The sequence below is a fragment of the Acomys minous genome, assembly GCF_964271855.1.
Source record: "Acomys minous genome assembly, chromosome: 16".
Lineage (NCBI taxonomy): Eukaryota > Metazoa > Chordata > Mammalia > Rodentia > Muridae > Acomys > Acomys minous.
Genome location: NC_140498.1, coordinates 37,043,211 through 37,054,528, shown reverse-complemented (window position 1 = coordinate 37,054,528; position 11,318 = coordinate 37,043,211). Strand labels below are relative to the sequence as shown.

At 46.3% G+C, this 11,318-nt stretch overlaps 1 protein-coding gene across 6 annotated transcripts in view; it reads left to right on the top strand.

Moving 5' to 3' along the window:
- Window positions 1-5,444: 5,444 nt before the first annotated feature.
- The window catches only part of FBXW11 (F-box and WD repeat domain containing 11), a 105,310-nt gene continuing 99,436 nt past the window's right edge, over window positions 5,445-11,318 (top strand). Inside the window, exon 1 of one of the 6 annotated variants that reach the window (XM_084763369.1) lies at window positions 5,445-8,384. In XM_084763369.1, coding sequence (XP_084619495.1) covers window positions 8,340-8,384 — 45 coding nt within the window. In that variant the 5' untranslated portion in view covers window positions 5,445-8,339. The remainder of the gene's footprint in view (window positions 8,385-11,318) is intronic. The other 5 variants (XM_084763370.1, XM_084763371.1, XM_084763372.1 and 2 more) reach the window with 5 other exon arrangements.

Below are 11,318 nucleotides of genomic sequence, written 5' to 3'. Positions count from 1 at the left end.
AGAGGAAAAACAAACAAACAAACAAACTTGGAATAAACTTAACCAAGGAAGTGAAAGACCTCTGTAATAAAACTTCGGTTAGCGGAAAAAAAACCAACAACAAACAAACCTAGAGGGGAAAAAATTGAAAAACACATTGAAAGACAGACCTCCTGTTCCATGAACACTGATTAGAATTATTAATATTTTGAAACCAGGAGAGGCAGAGGCAGAGGCAGGTGGATCTCTGTGAGTTTGAGGCTGGCCTGGTCTACAAAGTGAGTCCTGGGACAGCCAGGGTAACACAGAGAAACCCTGTCTTGAAAAACAAACAAACAAACAAACAAACAAACAAACAAACCCAAAAAAGTGTTTCCTGTTGTGCTTTGTGATCTTTGTATTTTACTTTGCTATGTAAGTACAGATTCTTGTTGGTATGTACCTTTCCCCCGCCCCCGCCCCCTAGACATGGTTTCTCCAGAGCGCTGGGATCACAGACGTGTGCCACAACACCCGGCTCTTCTGAGAGCTCTTACTCTCAAGTTTACTTCCCGCAGAGTCCAGCACACTGTGTCTGCCATCTTCCATTCCTCTGTGAGATAATCTCTCCTTTATTTCTTCTACTTTTGGCCTAGAGACTACATTAATCAGACACAACCATAGCCACCCATGCTTGCTTTTGTCTTCCATACGTATGTGAATTTCAAAATTACATTTATTTATCTGTGTGTGTGTTCCAGTGTGCGTTTCTCTTGTGATAAAGCATTTGGACCTGAATCAACTTGATGAAGAAAGTGTTTATTCCACTTACAGATTACAGTCCGTCATCAAAGAAGGCCCAGGTGGGAACTCAAAGCAGGAACCTGCAGGCAGGAACTGAAGGAGAAGCCATGGAAAAACACTGCTTACTGGCTTGCTCTTCGTGGCGTGTTTAGCCCACTTCTTTTTAAAAAATATGTATGTATGTATGTATGTATGTATGTATGTATGTATGTATGTATGATGTATACAGTGCTCTGCCTGCATGGCAGAAGAGGGCATTAGATCACATTATAGATGGTTGTGAGGCACCATGTAGTTGCTGAGAATTGAACTCGGGACCTCTGGAAGAACAATCAGTGCTCTTAACTGCTGAGCCATCTCTCCAGCCTCTTAGCCCACGGCCCACTTTCTTATTCAATCCAGAACCAGTGCCATCCAGGACCTGAGATGGCACTGCCCACAGTGGGCTGCACCTGCCCACATCAACTATTCATTAAGAAAATACCCCCCATAGACTTGCCTACGTGCCAATCTGATGGAGGCAGATCTTCTATTGCGGTTCCCTTTCCCTAGGTGACTATAGTTTGTGTTAACAAAACTGTCACTGTGTGTGTGTGTGTGTGTGTGTGTGTGTGCGCGCGCGCGCGTGTTACAGCTCAGATGTTGAGGTCAGAGGACAGTTTTCAGGAGTAGATTCTCTCCTTCTATTATGTGGGTCCCAAGGATTGAACTCAGGTCATCAATCTTGGTTGCAAGTGCTTTTACACACTGAGTCATCTTGCCAGGTCTGAATTGATAATTATTATTTTTTAAAAGCCATTGATGACTTAGAGGTAGGTCTTGCCAGGTCTGAATTGATAATTATTATTTTTTAAAAGCCATTGATGACTTAGAGGTAGGTTTGCAAATCTCTGTTGGGACTTTGGTCATCTCCGTATTCTCAGAGTTGGTAGCTGCTCAGTTACCATGTCTGGGAGGTGGCATTGTGTGGTCTCTTTCTGGTGTCCGTGTTCATTCTGTGTTCTGTTGTTTTGGGAATCTCCCTCCATTGTATCTGGTGACCTCACTGAAAAGCCTTCTTTTGAGGGGGCTAAATCTCCAGGAACAGTCAGAGAAGGAAAAGCAAACTACTCTAACAGCAATAACACCCAACACAATCAGCTACAGAAATGCAAGCAATTGTTGTCAGTTGACGACAATGAATGATTGTAGGTCAGAAAATGGCAAAAAGAATGTGGTGTGTGCTACAGACACACACACACACACACACACACACACACACACACACACACACACTGCTAGTTATCAGAATCAAGTTTACAGCCAGGCATGGTGGTGCACGCCTTTAATCCCAGCACTTGGGAGGCAGAGGCAGGTGGATAGCTGTGAGTTAGAGGCCAGCCTGGTCTACAAAGCAAGTCCAGGACAGCCAAGGCTACACAGAGAAACCCTATCTCAAACAAAAACAACACAACAAAAAGAAAGAAAATCAATCTAGTTACTAGAATAAAATATAGAAAAATACTACTATATAAAAAAGGAAAGAAGCTGGGCATGGTGTGGCACGCCTTTAATCCCAGAACTCCGGAGGCAGAGGCAGGTGGATCTCTGTGAGTTCAAGGCCAGCCTGGTCTACAAAGCGAGTCTAGGACAGCCAAGGCTACACAGAGAAACCCTATCTCAAACAAAAACAACACAACAAAAAGAAAGAAAATCAATCTAGTTACTAGAATAAAATATAGAAAAATACTACTATATAAAAAAGGAAAGAAGCTGGGCATGGTGTGGCACGCCTTTAATCCCAGAACTCCGGAGGCAGAGGCAGGTGGATCTCTGTGAGTTCAAGGCCAGCCTGGTCTACAAAGCGAGTCTAGGACAGCCAGGGCTACACAGAGAAACCCTGTCTGGGAAAAAAAAAAAAGACAAAAAAGGAAAGAAAAAAAGAGAAGGGGAATGAAAAAAATCCAATTAGAGATTTAAAAAGCAGATGAGAAAGAGTAAGAGAAAGTGGCTGGAAGGTTAGCTCAGCGGTGAAGAGCACAGGCTGCCTGGCTACTCTTACAGAAGACCTGGCTTTGTTTCTGGCACTCTCAGCTTCTCACAATCATCTGTAGCTCCTGTTCCAGAGGATCTGGCATTCTCTTTTGGCCTCTGGGGGCACTCCACATACCATACGTAGATGCAGGGAAACACTTATGCACATAAATCATCCCTCCCTCCTCCAACAGGGTTTCTCTGTGTAGCCTTGGCTGTTCTGGACTCACTTTGTAGACCAGGCTGGCCTCAAACTCACAGCAATTCACCAGCCTCTGCCTCCCTGAGTGCTGGGATTACAGGCATGGGCCACTGTGCCCAGCTAATTAATCTTAAAAAAGAAATGGAGAAAAAGGTTCAGTGAAAGATTTTAAAAAGAGAAGTTGAGAGATTGGAGAGATGGCTCAGTGGTTAAGAGCACTGTCTGCTCTTCTAGAGGTCCTGAGTTCAATTCCCAGCAACCACATGGTGGCTCACAGCCATCTATAATGTGATCTGATGCCCTTTTCTAGCCTGCAGGTGTATATGCAGGCAGAGCATTTGTATACATAATAAATAAAAAGAGAAATTCAGAGGATTAAAAATTAAACATTAAAAGATGAGGCAATCCAGGACAGCCAGGGCTACACAGAGAGAAGCCCTGTCCAAAAAACAAAGATGTAAAAGAAAAAAAAAAGTCTAATTATTTAACCAAACAGGTGTAGCATTTTTGTTGGTTTGTTTTCAAGACAGGCTTTCTGTGTAGCCTCAACCGTCTTGGATTTGCTTTGTAAGCCAGGCTGGCCTTGAGTGTTCAGGAATCCACGCACTTCTCCTCCCCAAGTGTTGGGCCTACAGATGTGCTCGACCATGCCTGGCTGAGGAATGGTCTTTTATTATTATTTTTTTGACATGATTCAAATCCTTTTATTATTTATTTATTAATTAAATTTTATTAATTTATTCGGATTACATCTCAGTTGTTATCCCATCCCTTGTATCCTCCCATTCCTCCCTCCCTCCCGCTTTCACCCTACTCCCCTCCCCTAGGTCTATGACCGAGGGGGACCTCCTCCCCCACTTTATGATCATAGGCTCTCAAGTCTCCTCTTGGTAGTCTGCTTATCCTTTCTCTGAGTGCCATCAGGCCTCCCCACCACAGGGAAGTGGTCAAATATGGGGCACCAGAATTCATGTCAGAGTCAGTCCTTGCTCTCTACTTGACTGTGGAGAATGTCCTGTCCATTGGCTAGATCTGGGTAGGGGTTCAATGTTTACTGCATGTGTTGTCCTTGGTTGGTGCAGTAGTTTGAGGGGAAGCCCTGGGCCCAGATCTACCTGTTATGATGTTCTTCTTGTAGGTTTCTAGGACCCTCTGGATCCTTCTATTTCCCCATTCTCCCATACTTCTCTCACCTAGAGTCCCAGTAGGATGTCCTCACATCTATCCCAATCTTCTGGTAAGTAAAGACTTTCATGGGACATCCCTTTTGGGCTAGTGCCCAATTGTGAGTATATACCATGTGAGTCTTTCTGCTTCTGGGTTAACTCACTCAGTATGATGATTTCTAGTTCCATCCGTTCCTCATTTTTAATAGCTGAGTAGTATTCCATAGTGTAAATGTACCACAGTTTCTTTATCCATTTTTCAACTGAGGGACACCTAGGCTGTTTCCAGGTTCTGGCTATTATGAATAAGGTCGATATGAACATGGTTGAGCATATGTCCTTGTTGTGTGCTGGAGCATCTTCTGGGTATATTCCAAGGAGTGGAATAGCTGGGTCTTGAGGAAGCCCTATTCCCAGGTTTCTGAGATACGCCAGATAGATTTCCAAAGTGGTTGTACAAGTTTGCAAGGAAAGGGCTTTTTAAGATGGCTCCTGGACACTACACTTGGTTACTTACTTGCTGGGAAGAGCAAACGTCCCTGGCACCGCGAACTGTGCAGATTCGGGGCCCTTGTCTCGTTAGGCTGCATTTCAGCGTGGTGCTGAGACTTGTGCTGTTCTGTCTCTCCCCATTCCTTTTGCTTGCACTGCTGAGCTGTGCTGCGCCATGCTGTGTGCTTGGCACTGGCTCACTCGCTTACACTCCGTTCCTTTCACCAAAGGCTTTTGAGTTTTTCTCAGGTCTGTTTTTACAAGTAAACTTCAGTACCTACTCATCTCATCTATCTAAATCTTTTTGCGTGCGTGTGTGCATGAGTGTGTGTGCATGTGTGTGTGTGTGCATGGTGTGTGCATGCATATGTGTGTGTGCATGGTGTGTGTGTGTGCATGCATATATGTGTGTGTGTGACAGAATCTCTCTACGTAACCCTGGCAGTCCTAGAACTTGTTAAATAGACCAGGCTTGCCTGGGGCTTACAGAGATCTATCTGCTTCTGCCTTCTAAGCGCTGCAATTAAAGGTGTGTACAACCACACCTGGCTAAATCATTTTTTTCTCCAACTCCGTATTTTTCTGCAAAGAATTTCATCCTATTTTTTTTCTTACATCAAGTACACTGAGACAAAACTATTATATATTTCTTGTTTCAAAGTCTTTTTTTTTTTGTTTTTTTTGAGACAGGGTTTCTCTGTGTAGCCTTGGCTATCCTGGACTCACTTTGTAGACCAGGCTGGCCTCGAACTCACAGCGATCCACCTGCCTCTGCCTCCCGAGTGCTGGGATTAAAGGTGTGCGCCACCACGCCTGGCTATGTCTTTTTTTTTTTTTTATTACCACCTCATCACACTTCTCTCCTGAGTGTTGCCATACTTCTTACCTTGTATATGATCATAGACTTTAAGAGAACCTTCTGGATTAAAGTGTGAATACAATTATTAAACACAATTGGTCAAATAAGCACATTAATATCTGAAGTACAGATTTTACTACAATTACATCTTTTAAATACATAATTTGTTAAGCTTATTTGCATAACATTTCTGCACATGAATGTCACTTGCTGCTGCTGCTAGAATTTACATTATTTTTTTTTCTGTTAATAGTAAGAAAACCTGTTCACACATGAGTGTAATTTGTCTCACAGCCATATTATGAGACCTCTTGGAATTTTTTTTTTTCTTTTTTCAGGCTGACACAGGTTTCTCTGTGTAACAGCCCTGCCTGACCTGTTCTCACTTTGTAGACCAGGCTGGCCTTGAACTCACAGAGAACTACCTGTCTCTGCCTCCCAAGTGCTGGGATTAAAGGCATGTGCCACCACGCCCACCTGTGTGTGATGATTTTGTGTGTGTGTGTGTGATGATTTTTAAAACAATGAAAATAGTGCTGTAGGCTAAAAAACCACATGGGAGGTTCATATTCATCATGTGACACCCTACACGCTATACCTATTTGACAGGGGCTGGGATCTTCCAGGTCTTAGCTGGCTGTTACACTGGGGAACTCCAATGAACTAGTAGTTCAGTATTCACAGAACTTCCCACACTCACTATGAGCTTTGACATATGACTTGCTTTGGCCAATGGGGCAATCAGAGCTTTTGCGAGCCACCCTCCAGAGGCTTGATAAGTAGCCAGTGGAAAAGGGAGGCCCCAGAGGATAAGAAATCATTATCATTCTGAATGTGTTCCCAGCTGATTACAGCCCCATGTGTAACCTCAGCTTAGCTTAGCTTACATCACATTAGTCTGGATGAACTTGGTTAACTTACACAATTGTAAAAACAAATACATAAATAATAAACCATTGTTATTTTACTCCACCAAGCTTTGGAACAGTTTGTTACGTTGCAATAGGTGACTGAAACAGAAGTTATTTAACCTAACCTCCTCAGTATATTACTGACTGGGAAGAGAGTCTGGCGAACCCCAGACAGCAAGGTGATGGCAGTAACTCTAATGCTGGGCTTTCCCCAGCTGCTCTTCTTTCAGTCTTTTGGTGAAAAGCCACCAGTTAAAGAACATAACATTTCAAACTCTAACTGCTGGGGATTTCTACTGTGATTTGGATGGCTACAGATTACTGTAACACGTTGATCTTTGGAAACGGAAAGAGTTCTAAGTCTTGGGACAGAGAATTGAAGAAGACCTGAGAAGCAGGCTCTGACACTGTGAAGGGAGCCATGTACAACCAGCCAGGCCCTTGAGATACTTGCTAATAGCCAGAGCCTGGCCCTCACAGCCAGGTGTCCCGTCAAACACAAACAGCTGCACAGGCCATCAACAGCCGACGAGGCCATTCTGGGGCAGTATCTTATGGATCAAGGAAAAAGCAAGTCCACCCCATAATCATTTGTGAACACAGATAAACACATGAGCACTGGCCAAGCCACACGCACAGCTACAAGACTAAAGGCTTGAAGCTGGCTAGGATGAGGGGCTGCCACTGAACAGTGCATTAGCTGCAATCCGATACAACTTCCTAGAGTTAAGTCCGAGGCGTTCGACCTTATTACTCCCCCACTTCCTGACAGTACCCGCTCCACAGCCTCTTCAAATCCTTTTCTACATTATCTACAAGGTCTCTTACTGAGATGCCCATGATTCGTCATGATGTATGTTCTCTTCCGCTTCAGCTAGAAATAAACGCATCTTGTTCAACTATCAGCGTGTTCCTGGGGGATTTTGGTTGGAGGGTACTGACAGCCTCGGAGGTCACAGAGGCGGAATTCACTGGAAGTCTCCAGGTGTGTTCCTTCATAGTATCTCTAACTCTCGGTTAATGTCTGCGGTCTTTCCATTAGAATTAAGCTTCACGAGAACAGAAATCTCGCCTGTCATGTTCGAAGTTGATTCCCAGTGCTTAGGGGCAGTACTTAGTAAAAAACTGAATGCTTAAAAAAAAATGTCCTCAGAATGAACAGCTTCTTTGGCTCGGCTCCTCCCAGTCAGTGTAGCAGATCTCCATCCTCCTGTTTCCAACTCAGTCTCCAAACTCTTCCTCTTGAGATGTCCATCTTTCCTTGGCTGGGTCCTGGGGCTCGCGGGGCCCCCCTCCCACACCTGCCAGTGCACTTGGGACCCATCTGTCTCAACCGTTCGTCCCTACCAAACGCAACACACACGGAGGAGCGGCTCAGCCACCTAGCCGACAAGTGGGCACTGCAGACACCCACTGCGCATGTGCGGAAGTCGGTCGTACCCGCAAAGATCTCAGAGGAGTGAGGAGTTGCCTCGGAGTTTCCGTCCGGGTCTGGGAAGCCCCGGGCTGCCAGGAAGTCAGGAACGACTAGCCGGAAAGAGACCTCGCGCGCGAGGATTTCTGGGACAAGTAGTCGCGGCACTCTCTAGGCTCTGCTCCGAGCAAGCCCTAGATTCTCCAGGTCTGCACGTCCCGCACGCCCAGCCCTGCGCTCCTCTAGGCGCACTGTCCAGCGGCGGGCCCCAGACAGGAGTGGGCCGGGTGGCTTCTTGCTCCCACAAGGCCGAGCGGGCCGCGGCGGCTACCGGGAGTTGTAGTTCCCGCTGTGCGTCCTGCGTCCGCCGTGGGGGAGGGCGGAGCTGCCGGCGGCCCGGGCGGGCTGGCAGCTAGAGTGGGTGCGAGAGCTGCCTCCACCGCCGCCGCTGCCACCGCCTCCTCCGCCCGGGCCGTTCGCTGCTGTGCGGGGAGAGCGAGGCGGGGCCGCCGGGGCCGCCATGGAGCCCGACTCGGTGATTGAAGACAAGACCATCGAGCTTATGGTGAGTGAGGCCCGCTGGCTCTCGGTTCTTCCGGCCGGCCGGTGGCCCGGGGGCCTGCCCACCTCGGCGTCCGCGCCAGGCCGGCCCTTGCTCCCCGCCGCCCGAGCCCGGCCGGTCCCCTGCTATGGCTCGTTGCTGACGCCTCGCGCTCTTGGACCGGCCCGGCCTCCGCTCCACCTCCCCCCCCCCCATCTTAACCCCCCCTCCCCGAGGTCCGGCCAGTCTCCGGCGCCCCTGCCTCGCTCCTCCCGGAGCCTCTGCTCACTCTCGCCTTGCCTTCGCACTCTCATTTTGGAAAGGGATTTCTTTTCACTTCCCTGGATTCCTCTGGCCAGGGCCGCAACGCGCTTCCCAGCCGCGCTCGAGCTGAGGCTGATGGTGGTGGGAGGGAGTCCGAGACCAGTTGGGGCTTCTTCGGCCTCCGTAACCTGGCGCGGGGGAGTGGGGGTGGGTCTCAGCACCCTCTACCCAAGCCATGGCTGTGTGGATTGCCGGATAGGCCCCACAGGGCTGGCATGTTGGGGGTGCCCTCGAGTCTGAGGCTGTGCGGGATAAGGGGCCTCTTTTCCGGGCCCCTGTGGTGTCAGGCTTCTTGGACAAAGGGTTTCCTACCCTGCAGTGAAGGATGTTTGTATACCAAGGCCCTAGGTACTCTGAATTCCATCCCCCAGGAGAGGGAAACCATAACTTTATCATTTGGGAAATGAGAAGGGAGGGGGAAAAGGTCGCCCTCATCACTGCCACCGCTCTTTTAGTAATAATAATAATGATAATAATGATGATGATGATGATAGTAATAATAATAGTTTGTGCGTAAGGGGAATTCTTTGCTCACGGAGAAGTAGCGATCCCTTTACTGTTAAAAACCATTGGTAGGTTTCCCCGGACACCCCTAACCCGTTTCTGACCTTCGATTTGGTGCTAGAAGGGTTTTTGGGAACGAGACTGTGAGTGAGTGGCTGGGAAAGTGAAGACTTTGCTCATTGGTGGAAGAAATAAGATATGGTTGGTATTACCTACCTGCCAGTGCAAACGTGAGGCAAATCTAGCTGGGCCTAGGAGAGTTCGGAGGAAATCAGCCTCTGCGAATGGACATAGAAAGGGCTTCTTCCTGTGAAAACCTTGACAGTTTCTTTGTATCTCTGCTTATACAGTAACAACTAGTATCTGCTCCACCGTATGGAGGCAACTACCTGACTTAGCTAAGCGTTTTCCTCGTCAGATTTTCTCCAGTGTGAAGTGCTTAATTGAGTCAGTGATTCCGCTGGGTAGGGTTGGTGACATCAGAGCCGCTTCCCCCATTTAATGCTATAAATAATAAATGGTGATACTGAAAGTCTGTTGGATAGTCTCATGGTTTCTGTGGATGATGTTATCCAGGGAGTTGAGGTCCATGTCTTCAGATGGAAGTATACTAGCATCAAACAGATACAGAGTAGTCTCATGTCTGCTGGCCTCTGACTGGACTTGTTGAAAATTAGTGGCAAAAACCTTCTGGTAGAGAGAGAGAGAGTGTGTGTGTGTGTGTGTGTGTGTGTGTTTTCAAAGGATTCTGTCATTTGATCTTGAGGTACTGAGGCATTTTTCCTTTTCAGCATTAAATTGTTGGCTATGATAGTTTGGGAAACTTCCATAGTGGTTTATTTTAACAAGCTATCTTTAAACAATTGTTATTTATGTATTATTCTGAATGAGCACAAGCACCACAGTGGGCATGTGGAGGTCAGAGGACGACTTTGTAGAGTCATTTCTCTCTTGTCTTTACCGGGGTTCTGGGAGTTGAACTCATGTTGTCAGGCTTATAAAGTCAAGTGCTTTTGGCTGAGCCATCTTGCTCTGTTTTGATAGTGTCTTCATATAAGGTCCATCTTCTTAAAGATAAACAATGTGTCTGCTTTCATTGTGACTAGTGCTTCATACTGAAACACATTCATTTAAAACAACCAAAATGTCTTCTTTTTCAAAAGAGAAGAAATTCAGTGTAACTAACCCCAGGCTGGTCTTTTATTATATGACTAAGGAAAGATTCTGGCCCACATTTACTGGTTTTCTAAGCTTATTACTAAAAAAAGTTTTGTTTTGAGTGCTGGGGTGCACCTCAGCGGGAGAGCACATGAAGAGCACTTGTGCTCTTTAGACTCTGTGTGATAGTGTTTGCTATTAAGCTGAAGAGATGTCAGTCAACTAAAACATAAGTTGGGGTTTAATGTAGGATTCTTTGTTTTTTGTTTCTTTCTTTGATTTTTGTTTTGTTTGTTTGTTTTTTTGAGACAGGGTTTCTCTGTGTAACCTTCGCTGTCTTGGACTCTCTTTGTAGACCAGCCTGGTCTTGAACTCTCAGAGATTCACTTGCCTCTGCCCCCCAAGTGCTGGGATTAAAGATGTGCACCACCATGCTCGGCTAATGTAGGATTCTTAGAAATGTAATAATAAAGGGCTGGAGAAGTGTTTGCCTTGCATATGTGAGGCCATAGGTTCAATCCCCAGCAGTGTTAAAAAAAAAAAAATTACCAAGACATACATTTTTGCTGGGTGAGGTGGCACATGCCTTTAATCCCAGCACTTGGGAGGCAGAGGCAGGTGGATCTCTGAATTCAAGCCCATCTTGGCCTACAAAGTGAGTCCAGGACAGCCAAGGCTACACAGAGAAACCCTATCTTGAAAAACCAAAACCAAAACCAAACCAAACCAAAAAGTAATAATAAAAAAAATGGCAGTCATGGTGGCACATGCCTTTTATCCCAGTACTTGGGAAGCAGAGACAGGTGAATCTCTGTAAGCTTGAGGCCAGCCTGGTCTACAAAATGAGTTCTAAGGCCAGCTAGGGCTCCACAGAAAAAACCCTGTCTCAAAAAAACCTAAAAAACAAACAAACGAACAAACAAATTATAGTGATTAGTCTTGTATTCTAGATCTGATTTATGTGTCTGTGCC